General features: G+C 47.0%; 1 protein-coding gene across 6 annotated transcripts in view; it reads right to left on the bottom strand.

Annotated features, from left to right (window-relative positions):
- Positions 1–6,057: 6,057 nt before the first annotated feature.
- Positions 6,058–17,518, bottom strand: part of NUP93 (nucleoporin 93) — an 81,826-nt gene continuing 70,365 nt past the window's right edge. For 5 of the 6 annotated variants that reach the window (XM_037408991.1, XM_037408993.1, XM_037408994.1 and 2 more), the window contains 7 exons: positions 17,289–17,333; positions 15,527–15,643; positions 14,772–14,890; positions 12,688–12,805; positions 12,227–12,310; positions 11,308–11,436; positions 6,058–6,291 (listed from right to left, as the gene is read on the bottom strand). In XM_037408991.1, the coding sequence (XP_037264888.1) occupies positions 6,181–6,291; positions 11,308–11,436; positions 12,227–12,310; positions 12,688–12,805; positions 14,772–14,890; positions 15,527–15,643; positions 17,289–17,333 (723 nt within the window). In that variant the 3' untranslated portion in view covers positions 6,058–6,180. The remainder of the gene's footprint in view (positions 6,292–11,307; positions 11,437–12,226; positions 12,311–12,687; positions 12,806–14,771; positions 14,891–15,526; positions 15,644–17,288; positions 17,334–17,518) is intronic. The other variant, XM_037408995.1, reaches the window with a different exon arrangement.

Below are 17,518 nucleotides of genomic sequence, written 5' to 3'. Positions count from 1 at the left end.
TCCCAGTGCCCGATGGGGGCGGCGATAACGGGTTTGAGATTAAGTCCTAAGGACAGATTGACACAGAAACGCAGTGCTGAGTTTGCCTCTGGCCCCAGCCTGGGAACATTCAGTTCCCACGGGGATTTGTTATGGAAAATGGGAGCAGGACTCCCACGCACCCTTGCCCTTCCCTGGGATACTGCCCCAGACCTGACAGATCCACTAAATCATCTCGGCCGGGCTCCGAGCCGCTGCGGGCGGCACCGAGTGCCGGACACAGGGAGGGGAACGGCTGCTTCATCTCACAGTGAAAGCAGGGGAAAGGGGGGGAGTGCAACACCACGGGGTGGGGGGTACCCCCGCCGGGACCCGGGTGCCAGGGGCTGGGGAGGGGGATGAAGAAGCCAGGGGACACGGAGCGGTGGCACTCAGCCCCTCTGTGATTGCGCAGGGCCGGGAGCTGGCAGCTCCCCGGAGCGGGGCAGCAGGGATGCCCACGGGCCCTCAGCCCCCTCCCTGGGGAGCCGCTGAGCGCCCAGGGAACAGAGCTCCCCCAGATCCCACCCCTGATGTAATAAGCCACTTCAGACCTTCCCCACATCAGACCAGATGGGAGCCGAGGCCACGCTCAGCCTTCACAGCCACCAGCAGGTGAGGGACAGGGGGAGGGACGGGCATCTTTTATACCTCTGCAGCCCGGTGTCACATGTGCCTTAAAAGCAGTTACAGATAAGATCGGCCAAGACAGCAAATAAGGCAGGCAATAAAATCCGAGGGCAGCCCATTTGAATTTCAGCCCTGTGTGGCTTTGCAAGTTAATGGAAAATTCAGCCTGCCTGCCCTGCTGCCTCTGGCTCTCTTTTGCATTCACGCACAAATTGTAACCCACGTTTTGAGGACTCACTTCAGCCCCCCCAGTGTTGTTTGTGGGCGAGCAGACGCTGTCCGGACAGGCAGCCCTGCCTGCATCCCCGCGGCGCAGCCCTCCTAACGCCCGGCATCGCGCCAGCACCCGGTGCCACCACCACCGCTCCCCACGCCTGGCCTTGTGAGCGGGGAGGAGGGTGAGACGGGGACACCAGCTCTGCCCTCACAACAGATGCAGCAGCAGGCTCATGCCCAGCTGAAATTGGCTTTATTTTAGAAGCTCGTTATTTCAGCAAAAACACTTCACTTGCCCGAACCACCATGGAACATGGAGTGTCTGAAATGCGGAGGGGGAATCTCTTAAACACAGCGCAGCCAAAGGTGCTCCAGGAGAGACAGGAGGTCTCCAGATGCTGGGTGAAGAGCGAAGCGAGTGGTATGATGCAACCCTGGTGTAGTGAAATAGCCGGATAGTAGGATGCGCTTGTCGTCGGCCTGATTCACAACACCAGCTGCAGCAACAATACCGGGGCCGTCGGGCGCTGGGAGCTGCGAGCAGGAGAGCAGAGCTCTGTGGCGCATCCCTCCAGCCCCTCCGCTCAAGGTGAAGAGGTGCCAAGTTGCTTCTGCTGGGCTCTCCCTCGCTTCCAGCCGATCCCCCAGTTCGTTCTGGCTATTAAATGCATCAAATGAACCTGAATCGAGTTAAGGCACCCAACGGGGCAATGCTTTACATACAGCTTCTTCTAAAGTTTGCCAAAGAGCTACATTCCAACAGGCCTTTAACGAAGTTTGAGTTGTCCCGCTTCCATCCCTGTGGAAGAGGGAACCTACCGCCCTGGGTGACACAGGCCACACAAACGGCGCCGGGGCTCAGCGCTGCAGACCCACCATGCCCAGCGGGACTCGGTTTCCCAGCACTGCAGGGAAGGAAGCCTGGGAAGACAGAACAGATGGTTTAGCCGACAGGGACAAAGGGATCCCCTCCCATCCTCTTCCAGGCACCATTTCCATCCTTCCAACTTCAGACCCAGACGGAAACAGGACAAAACCACTGGTACAGCGACACGAATGGTGACAGTATCTGAGCACTGTCCCAACCCCAGGGACACAGAACTGGAATTAACAAGTTTTTTCTTTCCTCCAGGCTGGAATAAAAACAGCTTGGTTCCTTGAGAGGCTGGGGTTTACTGAGGTTGGGAAGACAAATGTTGAGAGGGTAATAAGAACAAAAAAAGCCATTGAATTAATTTTTTCTGAACACACTTCCTTCAGCTCCTGTGAGGAACAAGATCCAAGAGCTGTCTTAGACAAAGGCAGCAGTGGTGGGAAACTGTGGCGGAGGTCACAGGAGCCACCTCATTTAGCAGGTCACCTCCAGCCAGAGGGTCTGGAAAACAAAACAAAAATCAGGGTCGAGACACAGAATCTGCAGTCAGTGGGGAAATCCAAGAAAAGGCAGAGGCGCAGGAAGGCATCCCGCGGGCTGCAGGCAGGACCTGACCGCACGACCAGCTGAGCCAGGTGCGCACTGGGGTAACGGTGCGGGCACCACTGTGAAAGCAAATGAATTAATGCTGTTGTGGGGATTAAAAAACAACCAAACCCACAAACACCAAAGAAATGGAGCTGAGAAGACAGGACCTGCTGACACCAGCTCCACGACGGGGTTTAGGAGGGGCCCTCACCAGCACTGCCTGTTGGCAGAAAACCTGTTAATTCTCACACGGCTGGTTGTCTTCCATTAGCTCAGTTCAATTCTCACCAGTACTCCATGGTTAACTCCTGGGCAGAGCTTTACTTTTTTTTTTTCCCCCCCTCCTACTGGAAAGGTAACAGGGCAGAAGTTTACAGTGAGTGTTTCTAGATGCCCCTGTAAATCCCGACCACATCAACTCAGACCTCGGTGGCTGCAAGACATGCAGGCTGTAAAGCTGTACGAGCTGCCACGCCGATATGCAGCACTGGTGGATGCTTCACTACCAACGAGCCATGCAAACATGGGACAGACCTGGAGACTCTGCACATCTCCGTTGCGCCCATACTAGGATGGAACATCACATGCTCAAGGCAAACACCTTTTCACTTTTTCCTCAAATCTCCTCCAGCAACACAAGCATCAGCATTAGACTCAAACTAGCCAGCCACCCTTTGGATGCATCTTGTCTGCCTGGAGGCTCGTTATTGCTGAGGATTAGTCCTGGAGTAGGAAAGCGCAGATGGAATTACCCCAAATTTAATCTGCAGCGTTCATCTGTACGTTTTTCTTGCATAAAGGGGGAGAGCTCCACTGACTTAGAGAAGATTTGTCAGTTTATACTAAGAATAAATGCGGCTCAGATGGCCGAAATGGAGGTAGCTCTGGCTATGGCCCTGGGAGCACCAAGCTGTAAAAGCGAGCACTACTCCCTGTTGTAAAGGGAGAGCTTAGTGACACCACCCTTGAGCAGGCTACGCCAAACACAACGCATACATTCAGTGAGACTCCAAAAATCCCTTCTAGCAGATCAGCTATTTAGGAAACCAAGGCTAGCCTGCCTGTTAGCAAAGCCGGAGCGTGACGGTACGAGGGGTTAACAAACCTCACAGCAGCAGCAGCAGCTCTGCTGGTCAGAAACCTGAGGGAGCAGAACCAGGCTGTTCTCTCCAGCAGAAGCAGCGTGGGGTGGAAAGAAAACGGCGACATCTGGAAAACCACAGGGGTGCCTTATGCAGCAAAGCACCGGCACATGCGTCAGCATCCACCTCAATGCAGCAAAGCCCTTAAAAGTCCTGCAGAGAAGAGCCAGGTTTGCCAAAGCCAGGCCTAGGTGTGGAGCTGGGACCCACCGCTCCGGGGAACGTGGGAAGCTGGATGGGCTGCAACGTTCACCACCTGCACAGACCTATGAAGAAATGACAGGGCAATCAACAAGAAATAATTCCAACTATCTGCGGCACCTTCTGTTAAACCCACAACCTCTCACCTTGGCTGAAACAGGGCTGGGTCTTACCTTGCCAGGGTTAGCCTCAGGGCTTTGACTCCTCCGTCAGTTCATCACAGGACGGAAGGACCATCTCAGCTTTTGAAAGCATGAAATAATTCTGTTCCTGCTTAGCTTAGAAGGGACCAGAGGCAGAGTCACAACCACTGAGTACAAAGGGAGCAAAATGCACATGGCCATCGATTTTCTCTTTCACCAACACCCCTGAGGGCTGAGAAGCACCAGAAAGCGTCGGCTACAGCCGTCCTCAAAGGGCAGGTGGAGAAAGGGCAACCTGCCGTTTCTAAAAGGTCTCTAGGTTCAACGTCTGACTTCAGAAAGATGCCGGCGAGGCAGCACAAGAGCCCGGGTGAGCAGGAGATGGGCAAAAGAGTGGAGAGCAAGGTCCTGCGAACGGCAGCGCTAAGAGCCGAGCCCCGAAGGACTTCAGGCCCCGCATGAAGGGTGGAGGAGGGAGGGAAGGAATCGCAGCGGGAAAGGCGGCCTTCGCCCTTCCCGACAGACTCCGGCAGACGCTGTCCCTCCCTGGCTCAGGTCAGTGGTTGCCCGAGGACAGGTACAGCCTCGCCAGCCTCTCTGTACGCGGCGTGGTTTGATGCAAGGAGTAACTCCGGGACAGGGGCCGAGTGCCAGCAAGAAACACGCAGGGGCAGGGTTTATCCCGCAGCACCGCACGCGGGGTAACCCCGGCCCAGCCAGGGATGTCTGCAAGCGTCAGGAAAGGTGCCTTGCTCGGCCCTGCTCTTCGGTAACCTGTTTCTCTAGGGGATTGGATGAATTGTCAACCGAGACACACCGAGAAGCGTTCCCACATGAATACACCAGAAGTGTTAGTTAATACCTAATAAAGCTTTTCACACTCACCCGTTGACATGGCTAGGCAATTCAATTCCCCCTCCCCAAATCACTCCTTGGTAACTCACCAAGTCCCCTGTGCTTGCAGGGTGCTGCCCAGGTCTCTTTCAGCTTTCAGTTGAAACCAATCCTGCCCACGCTCTAGGACCACGCGGTGCCACACACAGTCCCTAGCTCTCTCAGCTGGGAGCCCCAGCAGCCAGTTTGCTAACGGCGAGGGACACGGCTTTGGGTGGCTGGGCAAGCCACCCCTTTGCTTCCTGTCCAAAAGGTTGACGCAATTTAAACTACGTTTCTGGTGGAAAAAGCAATCAGGAAATTGTCATCAAGTCAGTCAAATATCCCTCAATGTCGTTAAACTTAAAGACTTTGCAAAATGGAGATGAATTCTGGCCCAGTTAGTAACATGCAAAGGTCGAAATCAGCCCCCACATTTCGGTGCCTGATGCGCAGCCAGAACAGCACGTGTTCTCATACCCCAGCAACACAAACGGCGTGAGGGCAAGACAGCAGCAGTGCAGGAGGCCGTGTGCGCAGGAGGAAGCCAGAGCAACCAACATTCCTCCCATTTCATTTCAAAGATAGGCAGCTGTGTCAAAGATAAGAGCTTGCAGTGTAACGTGCTCCCTGGGCTTTGACACCAGTTTAACGGTAGCTCAGAACATTTAAAGCTAACCGTTTCTTAACGCCCCTCACTTCACTGGGACTCAGGTTTCCCACTAAACCGACAGTAATATCCACCCATGCCCAACACATCCCACACTTGGGCTTCTCCGCCCAGCTTCCTTACTTCTGGTGAACTTGGCATGGGATCATTTTGAATGCAACTGGCTACAAACTCACACGTCGGTCACGAAAATCCCTCCTACCAAAATATACCTGTTTCCAATCCCAGCTGCTCCTGCAAAAGCTTCAGTGGAGCTCCGGGGTTTGCAGAGCTGTGTACACCTGGGACACCAACCCAAGAGCTCAAACGTCATTAAGCGTAAAGGAGCCTCTGCAGCACACAGAGCTCATCTGCACCGCATGAACACAGGCCACACAAGACAACATCATGGACTGACGGCAGTGTGTCACGTGTGTGGTGTATCAGACAGATTTTCAACATTTAACATGCATTTAAAAAACAACCCCCCTGAAATTTCCAAGCTGTATGTTCAGCAAGCATTAAATCGAAAGTTTTCTTCTCCACTTCCTCTCCTGCTACGAAATTGCTCGTGCACCTCCTTACTGCAGATCTACAACTCCTTTCTCAGCATAGCCTGTTAACTACTTAAGAATAATTTTCTAAATATAAACCAATCCAAAATAAAATGAATAAAAACATAAAAACACAAAAATCGGTGAAAATGAAAATGTCAAAAACAAATAGAAATCAAAGAAATTTATTTCCATCAACAAAAATACAGAATACAAAACGATACTGGTCCCACCCTCTGAACGTACTAAAGACAGGCACAGGTTACTGCAACCCTGAGCAAAAGCTTCTCTGCTAATTCATAAGGACCTCCATTTGCACCAGTCTTGCGTTCGTGTCTCCCGATGTTCTGTAAGGGATCATTCCAGCAAATGTTATTAGGGCACGAGCTTGAGATCGAAGTTGCTAGAAAACAGAAAAATAAAGTACAGTTACTTAGTATTAAAAAAAAAAAATAAAATGCAATGAAAGCAGAGTTAGACACGCGTTAAGCACTTGTCTTTTCAAACATGAAAATGTCATCTTTATTTCTGAGAGCTGCTCCCTGGATAACGTATCTCCAGATCTGGAAGGAAATCCAATGATTTCCTTTTCCATCCACTAAAAGCATGTCTAGTTACCCTTTTGCTTAAAAAACCCCATCCATTTACTTCAAATTACCCAAGAAAAAACATTTCCAACAATGTGGGCTGTTGCTGTACTACAGCAATCTTGTAGTTTCTGCATGAAGGGGGCTTTCCCAGGGCAACAGGACTCCTTCCCACCTCGCAAAATACTAAGTCGACTCTGCCAAAATGCAGCTGAAGGTCTCCAGCATCGCCTGCGACACACCAGCATCCCTGAAGGCTCTTCATGCCGTAACACAAGGAAAGCAGACGTACCAAGTACTCTCAGAGACCTTTGCCTACAGTAACCAAACCCCCTCCTACGCATCAGAAGGCTACCTAACAGCTAAATGAATTCAGGAATAATTTGTTTCATTTGTTAAAACCGTTAGTAAATTAAAAGAAAAATCATGCCGATAACTGGTAGAGGTCAGGAGAATACAGAAAGCCCGAATCTTTATGGAAGACTGTGCAGACTGATTGTTTTGATTGCTCGCAGTGTTTTCTTCTTAAATATTACTCATCTCTAAATTACTGTACTAGAAGATCCCACAGTTCCAATCTTCCTTTAATCTACTGACTGCAGGGAAAGCTGAAGCGGCTTTGGTTGCTGCGGGCACGCAGATGGCAAATCTGACAGTAGGAACTTACAAGCGGAGAAGTGACCGAAGCCCATTACATGGTGGGGAACAGTTACAAACACCCTCCCTGCTGCCCCTCTAGGCAATTCTACCCCTTTTTCAGGGTGATGTTAAACCAGTCAGTTATTCAATGGCAGCAGACGAGCTTTGGAAGCTGATCATAGAAAAACCAGGATGCTCCTGTTTGTTTCAAGACATTGCCTAAATGCTTCAACTGTGCAAAACCCCTCCAACTGTACCCACAGGGCAGGACAGTTGTCTTACAGCCAGTCAATTTTCCATTTCCATGATCCCGTCTGCAGGAAAGCCGTGACTGTCCACAACGCCCAGTGGCCTGACTGAAGCAGAGAGCAGAGTTCCCACCTTGCTCCGTATTCCTGGCTGGCTGGGGCCGGCTGAACGCCTGGAGCTGCAGACAGCAGGGCCAGCCATGCAGCCGGAGGCACTCCTCCCTCCTGGAAGTGCCACAGCTGAGGAATGCCAGAAGGCAGCACAGCACATCAGCGGGCCTCTGGAGTGAACAGCAAAACTGAGACTGACCCAGTTGCTAAAAGCTCCCAGGACAGTTTCCCTAGCTCTGAGTTGCCACCTAGTTAACACCAACGCAGTGGTTGTTCAGCAAGGTGGCCTGAAAATTATTTGTTTGGTTCCAGTCACAGTTACTGCTTCTTCTAGCCTGCTTCCAAATCTGTTACACAGCAAGGTTGTGTCATTCTGCCTGACCTGCTGCTTTTCAGTGGAGGTCAAAACAGGTGGCAGGTGAAGAAAAAGCATGTCAAGGCGTCTGGCTCTTCGGAATTAAAATACTAAGAGGCAAAACCCCTCGCTGTGACTAAGAAAGTCTCAGGAGCAGTGCGAGCTGCCATTCCCTTTACCTTTTCAGTAGCAATACTAGAGCTGGTCTATTTTAAAAAATCCAAACAACATGATAGGTTGCAATACTTCAGGAAGAACAAACAGAGGTTTGCAGAGGTTAAAAGCAGCCTGGAGGTCTAGATGTTCTATTGGCTGTAATTACCTAATGAATGTTAGAATCACTTACAATTTAAAATAAGACCACAAATAAAAACAAAAATAATTCCATTCCTTTCATGACCTAATTTTGCCACCGAAATAATGCCCTTGAGCTGCTTCAGAGAGTATGCCACCCCGGGTCGGGGTGGGGAGCGTATGACATTGCTGTCATGCACTCGTGGCATCTGGGTCAGGGCTGTCACCGCAGCCATGGTTTCCAGCACTGCAGTCCGGGCTCGCGGCGATCTCCGTCTGAAACCTGACAAAATGGATCAAGCCAAGCGAGACTGGATGTTGCTCCCTCATTCCCAAATCTAATTAACATATATATGTTAAAAAAGAAAAAAAAAAGAAAAAAAAGATTAAAAAAAGACTCAAAATACAGCTTAGGTAATTTCATTTTGAAATAAACAAAATGCATAAAATGCCAACTCTGAGTCCAAACCTGATCAGTTCTAAATTAAGCCCATTTCACCTCTGAAGTGGGACAGGAGACGTTCCAGCAGGACACGTTACTGGGCGCAGGGGCCCCCAGCAGTACTACCCCTCCCTGCCCTGCCCTTGCTGCCAGGTCCGTGCCGCCCCTGCCGAAGCCCCCTACTCCCCCACCCGTTACAGCAGGATCCCACTTTGGGTGCTCAGCAGACCACTGAATTTGCCCTCTGGCGCCAAGCAAGAGCCACGTGCTCCTGCGCTGGGGGAACTCTGCTCCGGGCTACCTGGAATAAGCCCCAGACTTCAGAACAACTACTATCTCATGTTTTCAAATTCCGAACAGAGGGATCTGAATTGGTCTGCTCTGATGGAACTAGAGAAAACCCAGGGACTTCAAACACCTAACTCAAGGAAACGTCTTTTGTCACTTGTGTCTACTGCGCAACGTGCTGAGACTGTTAAAGCTTCTGGAAGAGCCTGATTTCCCCTAAAATTTGCTTCCCCATGGACAAAGAAAAAGCTGTCTTTCTTCCAGGGAAGTTCAAAAGAAAAATTCTTGCCAAGCACAGCCTGGAGAAGCTCTTATCTGCCGTCTCTGTTCAGGTGAATGGGGAGATTTTGCTGAAGAAACACCCCTCTTCTCACGTTTGAGATGCCCTCATTTCTTTCCACCACAAAAATTGCCTGAGTTGCTTCCCAGGCAGGGAAACTGAAGTGATCCAGATTCCCTGCTCGCACAGTCTTGCAGGAAATTCTTCAGGGTAAGAAAGAAGTGGAACATGGGCTAAAACTACCTTCCCATGTGCCCACGCCTGGTATTTTTCTGCGCATGGAAATCTTTAGGCAGCCGGGAGCTACACGGCTGTGTATTTTTTCTCTCTAGCTAATCCTACCTTAGCAGATTCATGCTCCCTTCTGACATTACAGTCACATCGCCATTCTCTTATCGCCTCCCTGGCTGCAGAGACAGCAGGCACTTGTCCCCTCTGATGGTTAAGCACAGCTTTTATTGCACCCGGCAGCCAGAGATCCACGACTCAGAAACCTCTGTCATCACCACTGATACCCTGCTACTGTGAGATCCCACCACGAGGCCAGAAGCTTGATTAAAAAAAAAACCTTGAAGCCTGGAAAAAAAGAAAACTTTGAAGAGTTTTTAGCTAGCGATGTCATCAGCTGATCTCCACAACCGTAACAGCACGAGCGCAGAGCACATTTACAAAGCACGCTTACAATGAGCTCGCTACAAACAGGCACGCTGTTGGTATGATACGATGTCATGGTGGCTTCCTTCTACACAAACTCCTGCCACCAAAGCTGCTGCTCCCATCACCAACCAGCCCAACAACCTTTGGTACGCCACGGTCATGGGATTCATACCGAGATGACACCTGACAGCATTACACCCCTACGGAGATGGCAAATGCTTCTACGTAAGGCACAAGACTGAAATCACAAAACCAAAATAAATGGCTCATTCGGAAGGCAAGGTGCTAAGGCTGCTTGCTCAGTGCCAGTCTTGTGAACACACAGACCAGGTGACGTTGGGTTAGCCTGGGACTTCCTCACAAGTGCAGAATTTAAGGTGGGAGAAGCCCGAGGCGCATGCAGCATCCCGTAGCTCTGGCACAGGCTGCACCCCAGAGACAAAAGCTGGATCATGACTTGAGCCTTTCGTTTTCTGATGTAACTAAAAATGCTACCAAGGCTTTTGCCAATACTGCAATTTACAGATCAAAGGCACTTCTGTAGATGACTAAAGCCTGGAATAAAGCTGGCTGCGGCCCAAGTTGGTTTTCCTTCTCAAAAGGAGTTGATACTTTTTTCCTAATCTGTAAGATGGGATGAGTGGTTTGGCCTTGGTTTTCAAGTGCCTGTGGCAGCTTTGAGTTAGTAAGAGCTACAGAACCAAAGCTGACGACAGCTAAGCTGCTGCCACCTCCCTTCTGCTCAACACGGCGTGCTGACAGGCGACTGCCCGCAAATCTGGCTGTGCCCTTCAAGTGGCACCTGTTTTGAGGCTTGCTGAAGGCGTAGGTCCTATCAGTGCGTGGAGGAAATGCTTCAGCACGACTCTGGCAGCGACAGCAAAGCCACCGGTGTCAGCCATTTAAACCGGGCAGGCAGAGCAAGCGCTGCCGCACTGGGAAGCTGCCCGCTCTGCTGCGGAGGCAGCACAACACCGGCAAACTGCTACAGCTACTCGTCGAGCAGCTGGGTATATTGCCCAAGGACACTTTGCAAAGGTCAGCCCATGTCACGACAGAAGCGAGCCAAGGAGAAGAGTCAAGGGAGGTCTTTCCACCAGAAATCAGTTTTGCATGAACAGGGCACTAACTTAAATGAAAGGAATGGATATCGGGTTCTTGGGAAAAAAACAGGTAGCGACACCAACCACCCTGGAGACCCTGCACTGTCCACATCCCCTAATATTTAAGGTCCCACCAAGAAGCAAACTGAACCCTTGCTCTCTCTCGCTAGGAGGTACATGTTTAGTGTAGTATGTCTTTATTAGCTCAATGCCATTTAGAACAGTGTCCTTTCTTTACACAAAGCTGAAGCTATGAGAAACTAGTCTCCAGACTCCAAGTAGCAGAAAATTCTAAGACTCTAAGTAACCGAGCAAGTCAAAAGCTAAGACCATTACAGGTTCAGTTATATGAAGCCCAAACCCTTGAAACCAGGTGAAAAAGCAAGTAGGAAAACTTGTCAGATTATAATCTTACCGAATCTCTGTCTTCCATTACCCGCTGGGGTCTGGCAGGAGTGGCTGGGCTTGTGCCTTTCATCCGTTTATATTGGGTGAATAAAATATTCATGGTTGCAAGCAGGACCTCAGATAAATTGTGCCTGATCTACACAAAGAAGGGAACCCCCCCCCCAAACATAATGCAATGAAGAGCAGGTTGACAAAATGATTACCCTTGCTATATGACATCAGCAAACCAAGCAATGATAACTGTGGTTGATATTGACTCGTTTAACAGTCCTACACGTAATGGCTACCCCTGCTGCGACTGTACCACTGGCAAAAAAAGTTACCTACAGTTTCAAGACAGGCGTGCATAATGGCTGCACTTCATGATTGATAGCAATGCTTCAGATAAAACCCAAAGTGCCCAAATACAAAAAACCTCAAAGCACCCAAATACACATAAACACTCTCTGAAAGAAGTGCCACCCTGCAGTTAAAACAGTTCCAGAGCGATAACAGCCTTCTGTTATGCCTCATACGCTTCATCTGCTAACACCCAAATACACAAGTTCCTCTGATTTGGAGGTAAGGAAACATAAGACCCAACAAATGCTCACTGACCATAAAGAGCACAGAAGAACTAGGTCAGCAGCAGAGTTGAAAGTTTTCAACATTCCGAATTCTTGAATCGAACTCAGTAAATTCAGAGGGATTCAGATCTGTGGGTACCTTCTGCAATATGGAGACAGTATTTCTGGGTAGGGAATTCTAGTGCTCCAAAGAGCAGCATTAAGGAGAAACCTGCAAGCCAAGAGTCTACGTGGATGAATGCAAGATAATCTCATCCCATTTTCCCGTTAAAGAATAAGAATGACGAGGTGACAAGGTTTTAAGATCCTTTTAACAAAGCAAAAGGCTTTTGGAAGCTAAAACCAAGAGGCATTACTTACTTCATCACTGAAATTCCGGAAGGCAGCAACTCTCTCCTCTACACAGTCTTGGCTAAGAGGTACAAGCTTTAGGCGTTCAATAATCTTCAAAAAGAAAAGCAGGAATCAGGGCAGATAATCTATGTCCTATGCACCATATACTAATAAAGCATGGTTTTGAAGTGTTAATGAAATGCTCCCAATTCCATTCAGGTTAAATAATTTCATTGTTATTTACTGGTTTACCTCCCCTTGCTTTGTTGAGCAGCAAGAATATTTTGTTCAACGTCTACAAAATAGCTGCAGAAAGAGCATCCTCACCAGGCAACAGGGAAGAAACACAGTTTTGAATTCCTATAGCATTGCAACACCTTCTAACTCATTAAATATAAGTTTTTGTTTTAAGTGATGTTATTAGAGACATTCTGGGCTTTCAAGGGCATTAGGAAGGCTGCACTTCAAACAGAACTCTTGAAACTTACATCAAAGGCCCTGTCAATGTGACCAGCGTGATATTCATCAAAAAACGTGATTAAGTCTAGCAGAAGGTAGAACGTGGAGTCAATGGATTTCTTTGCATTTATCCCCTGAGCTTTGTACCTGAAAGAAATTGTTTTACAATTTTATTGTGCAAAATGGCAACCTTTATAAATGTGCTCTTGTAATTCTTGGAAGCAGAGACGTCAAGCACAAGGACAGAATGCATCTAACAAAGGACAGCTTTTATTTTCCTTAACCAGGAGGCAGAATTTTCACAGGCTGTGGCTTTTTAAAAAAAGCTTTTATTCACTTCTAGTTTTGTTTCCCAGCATTTGTTTCCTTTTATATGTTTACACTTCCCATATTCATGGGGATAACAGTGACAGGAACCAGAGGGCCGCAAGGCAAGCGCTGTACAAGCATGTCGAACACGCTGCTTTACAGCGGACGGCTCTCCAGCACAACTGCCTGCTTCAGGCAAGAAGTTAAGACTTAAAAATGGATTAGATGCTTCTGCATGCTCTGTCTAGCTACACCTGCTAGGAGATGAACCGGAGGGCTGTCTGCTCTCACTCCAAGCAGCGCAAGGTCAGACAGGAGCTCCTTCCTCAAGGTAGTAGTAAGAGCGGTTAAGTGCATAGTACACACCATGCAGGGTGCTGCTGCAAAGCAGGAAGGCAGACAGCCTCTCGGCCTTTTCTGGTGGGCATCTCTCCCATTCCAAAAACATCACAAGGCGGCACAGGAGGAAACATGCATGGCTACGGTGCTGTCTGCGGTACGGTAGTGAAGAAAAGCCCCGTATTATATGTAACTGGCAAGAAGATGAGCTAATCAGAACCACTCTGGCTTTGCAGTCACAAAGGTTTGCAGCTGTAAAGGGGCATCATCGAACAGCAATATTTAGCGTACTCATACAGATCAAAGCGAGTAGCAAAACAAAGCCCGTTACGGCTTTTGCTGAAGCTTAAACCCTAAGCCAAAGGTTTAATTCTCCTTAATGCCTGCGACCAAATGAGTGTCTCGCTAAGTCAATACGGCACCAATTTTCACTCAGCCTGCAATCTGACTAAATGAAGGAAGGGCTAACTGAAGGAGTGACTGGCAAATGCCACTTGTCAAAAGAAGAAAGGCAAAGGCCTCTGACAGAAATCGATGCATTTCTGTACCTGTCCTCCCAATTTCAAAGTGCCAGCAAGCATGCTTTTATTCTCTTCCCACCGTAATGGTAGAGGAAAAGCAGTAAGACATTTCTCACAGGTACCCCCATTCTGCTCTAGTAAAACACAAGAGTTGTCCATGGCAGTCACTGTGATAAGATGTACTAAAAGATCATGATTTAAAAAAATCCCAAAGCTATTTTGCAATTACAACCTTTCAAGGTTATTCTTAACTTTTAGCTGCTAATGAATCTTGAGCATTGATGTCTCTCAAACACATATCCTAATTAGCACACCGACACCACAGGTGACGTTCCTTTCGGTCACTCCCATTTCTCTCTATTTTCTAACCACCACGTGACACTTTCCTAAAGTAACAGGCTGTGAAAAAGAGGTCCACTGGTTACATTAGCCACATACACACCTCAGCTTACACGTTCCCTTTTTTAGCTTTCATTAGAACAGCAGTGAAAAAGTTTTCAGACAGCTACTGAACTCACTGCTCTGCTGTTAAAGTTAGAATTACTGGTTGTGTAGCGCTCTCAATATTATTTCACACAAGTGAATTGTGTGCAACAATTCTGCAACTGTTATGCCATTTTGCTTTAAATACCATCTAAAACATAGAATTCATTAAATTTATTGCTCCTCCGTCTCCAGTTGACAATCCTGCAACTCCCTTTTCCTGATTCACCTACAGATGAAGCTTCTTGCCTAATTTATCTGCCTTGCCTTTGAAGATTACATTTCTGATTTCAGTACTGCAACCCATCACGAGCGGGACAGGGTGAATTCTGACCTCTTCTCTATCTTCCTGAATACTCTGCTGTCCAGCCAGCAGAAACCACGTCAGGAACTAATACCCACTGAACTGACAGTCCCAGGTCAGGTCCAGGTGAACCACCCATCCTGCCCCCTTGTCTTACCTCTCAGCGATGGAGTGGGCCATGTTCTTCAGCCGCTCTTTGTTCGACTGGGGAGTGCTGATCTGGGGAACAACAGGACTGAGGAGCTTGTTCATCAGTTCTAAAACTTTGTCAGGGTTCTGTTGGGATGAGTTACACACAAATAAAAGCAGCATGATGGGACTTAGTGTTTTAATCTCACTGGAAAAGCAGAGAGGTCCGACGCAGCAGTGCCCAGTGCAAACTCAGAAATGCTTCCCTCCCATAAAGAGTCCAGATCATCTTAGCTATGAGCAAAATAATGCTGCTGGTTCACATGAGAAAATGTTTCCCCCTAATTTTCCTCCAAAATAGTGGCTATAGTTGTATCCACTTTGATTTCCAGTATATTTCAAAAGGAAACAAGTACTCACTATATAGATCAACTATTTTAGACTTCGACATCTAAGACACTGGAAGAGCATACTTAAGGTAAATAACTTCACTAGCTAATAAAATTATGCATGGGACAATCTCTTCAGAAGACCAGACTGATCAAGAACCAGGATGACTTCAATCAGAAGGCGTTGGAGTGCAATCCATCTGCGTTTGCTCACTGAAACCCCCCTCCATGCAGCCAACGGCAGGCACTGCTTTAACAGCAGCAGAAATAATCTGCTTGAATAAGGGCAATTCAATCTCCAAGATGAAATTTAACCTCCGAATCACAGGGAGAATGTTTGGGAAAAAATGGTGAACCAGGTACATATTTAAGGGAGCACACAGAAGATATTTACCTTTGCAAGGTCATAAAGTTTCGCAGCTTCTTCAAACAATCCTTTATTTTCTGCTGCAGAAGCCACTTTGTTAATAATGGGTTTTGTGTCACTTGTGAACTTGTCTATCACTCCAGGCTAAAGAGGCAAGACAAAAATGAAAGGAGAAGAGAGAAGAGAAATGAGAATGCTTAAAAACTTCTGACTATTCCTGTCAAGGCAATGAACATTTTACATGTTGGATTATGATTAGGATGGCCTGTACATTTCCATGGGAACGCGCAAAAGGGACATGGTTAAAAATAGCAAGAGCTCTAGTGAGAGAGACTTTCTCCAAAACGGAGTCAGCACAGACATCTGTGGCTTCTAATTCATTCAAAATGACCCAGATAATGGGTCAAATTCTAAATCATTTTAATTGTCGATGACACATTGCAGAGGAGAATAAAACACAAAAGACTTCAGCCTATAACTTGCCAAGGTCTTCAGGGATGCTGTTTGTGTATATTGGCATGACAGGTTGCAAGTGAAATCTTACACAGATAAATGAAAGGGCGAAAAGAGTTTTAAAAGAAACAATAAACACAAGTAGCATAAAAAGAGCAGATAGAATCAAAGATATCTGGAAAGGATTTTACCGTAGTTGAGGATGTAAAAATAAGACTATATCATCTAGATGAATTTATCTTGAAACTAAGATTGCTGGTTTCATACCAAAGAAACACAAGAATACAGTTTAAAATTTAAAGGAATACATTTAAAAGCAATGGAGTGAAGTCAAGAAAACAGCATTCACCACTAATGGCATAATCTAAAAATTATCTATCTTACAAAGGACTGTAAAGTGAAAAGATATCTGTAAAGATTACTGAGTTACCTTGCTCTCGTGTGTGCAACCCCACTGCTTTTGAACTGACGGAACAAAAACATCTAAAGGAAAATCCTGCCAGATATTTTTGACAGTAGCAATCATTGCAGCATGAGCCCTAATCTTAAAATTAGGGTTTAAACAATTTTGGAGTCTGCTTTACGCAGAAGGCTTCCAAAATTGCCGCAGCAAACAGAAAAACTTCATTGATTATTTAAAAAATTAATTGTTTGCACACACTCTCCTCTTTTCAGGTGAAACCTTAAGGTTTCCTTTATCTTCTGACTGTAAACTTAAAAGTAAAATGTAAGTTACTGCTTTTACAGCAGAAGTAAAAGCTATTACAACTAAAAATGGCTGATCTTTAATCCAACACTTACCCTCATCTACGTGGAGAAGACAGATCAGTTGTGCCTATGCCTGTGGTCTGTTAGCCCTCGCTCGCTTTATTACAAGAATTTTTAATGGGCTGCAATACTTTTCTCCTCTGAGGTGAATGAGGATAATGTCATATAGATAGTTTTCACACGTACATCTCAGTTAATAGAACAATCTCACACCCACTTACAAGCAAGCCATTTTTAGTAATTGCTTTTTACTAATGTGTACTAAATTCCATTTCATACGGTAAAGATGAAATCCCAGCCTCACTGAAGTTACTCAGTGCCGTTTGTTTCTGTAGACATATCCGCTGCCTACAGGGATGTGGTTTGCCCTGTGGTTCCTGACTTGCCTTCTGTTAGGGCAGGTCATACATTATTCTGTAAAAGGATCTCATATTTGGAGGACTTGTCTGTATTCAAACAGTAATGATTCGTCTAGTAAAAAATAAAGAAAAGCAAGACAGCCTCACGGCTGCTTTGGAAATCACACATAGTTTGTACTTTCTATGTAAAATATAAATTGTCAACTCACCTTTCTACTACCATCGTTTTCCAGCTTTCCAAGAATCATATCAAACTACATCCAACACAGATATAAAGCAAGAAAAAAGGAAACAAAAATAGAGAGATGAATTGCACATATTTCACAACACATTTCCCGAGTACAAAGATTCAGTCATGGATGAATGAAAAACAGTGATTGATGTCAAAACTACTGGTTTATAAATAAGAGGCAAAAAGGCGTGATTAAATATCTTAAAC

This window comes from Falco rusticolus, chromosome 15 (genome assembly GCF_015220075.1).
Source record: "Falco rusticolus isolate bFalRus1 chromosome 15, bFalRus1.pri, whole genome shotgun sequence".
Taxonomy (NCBI): Eukaryota; Metazoa; Chordata; class Aves; order Falconiformes; family Falconidae; genus Falco; species Falco rusticolus.
The sequence above is the reverse complement of the archived record's forward strand: the minus strand, read 5'-3'. Positions and strand labels throughout refer to the sequence as shown.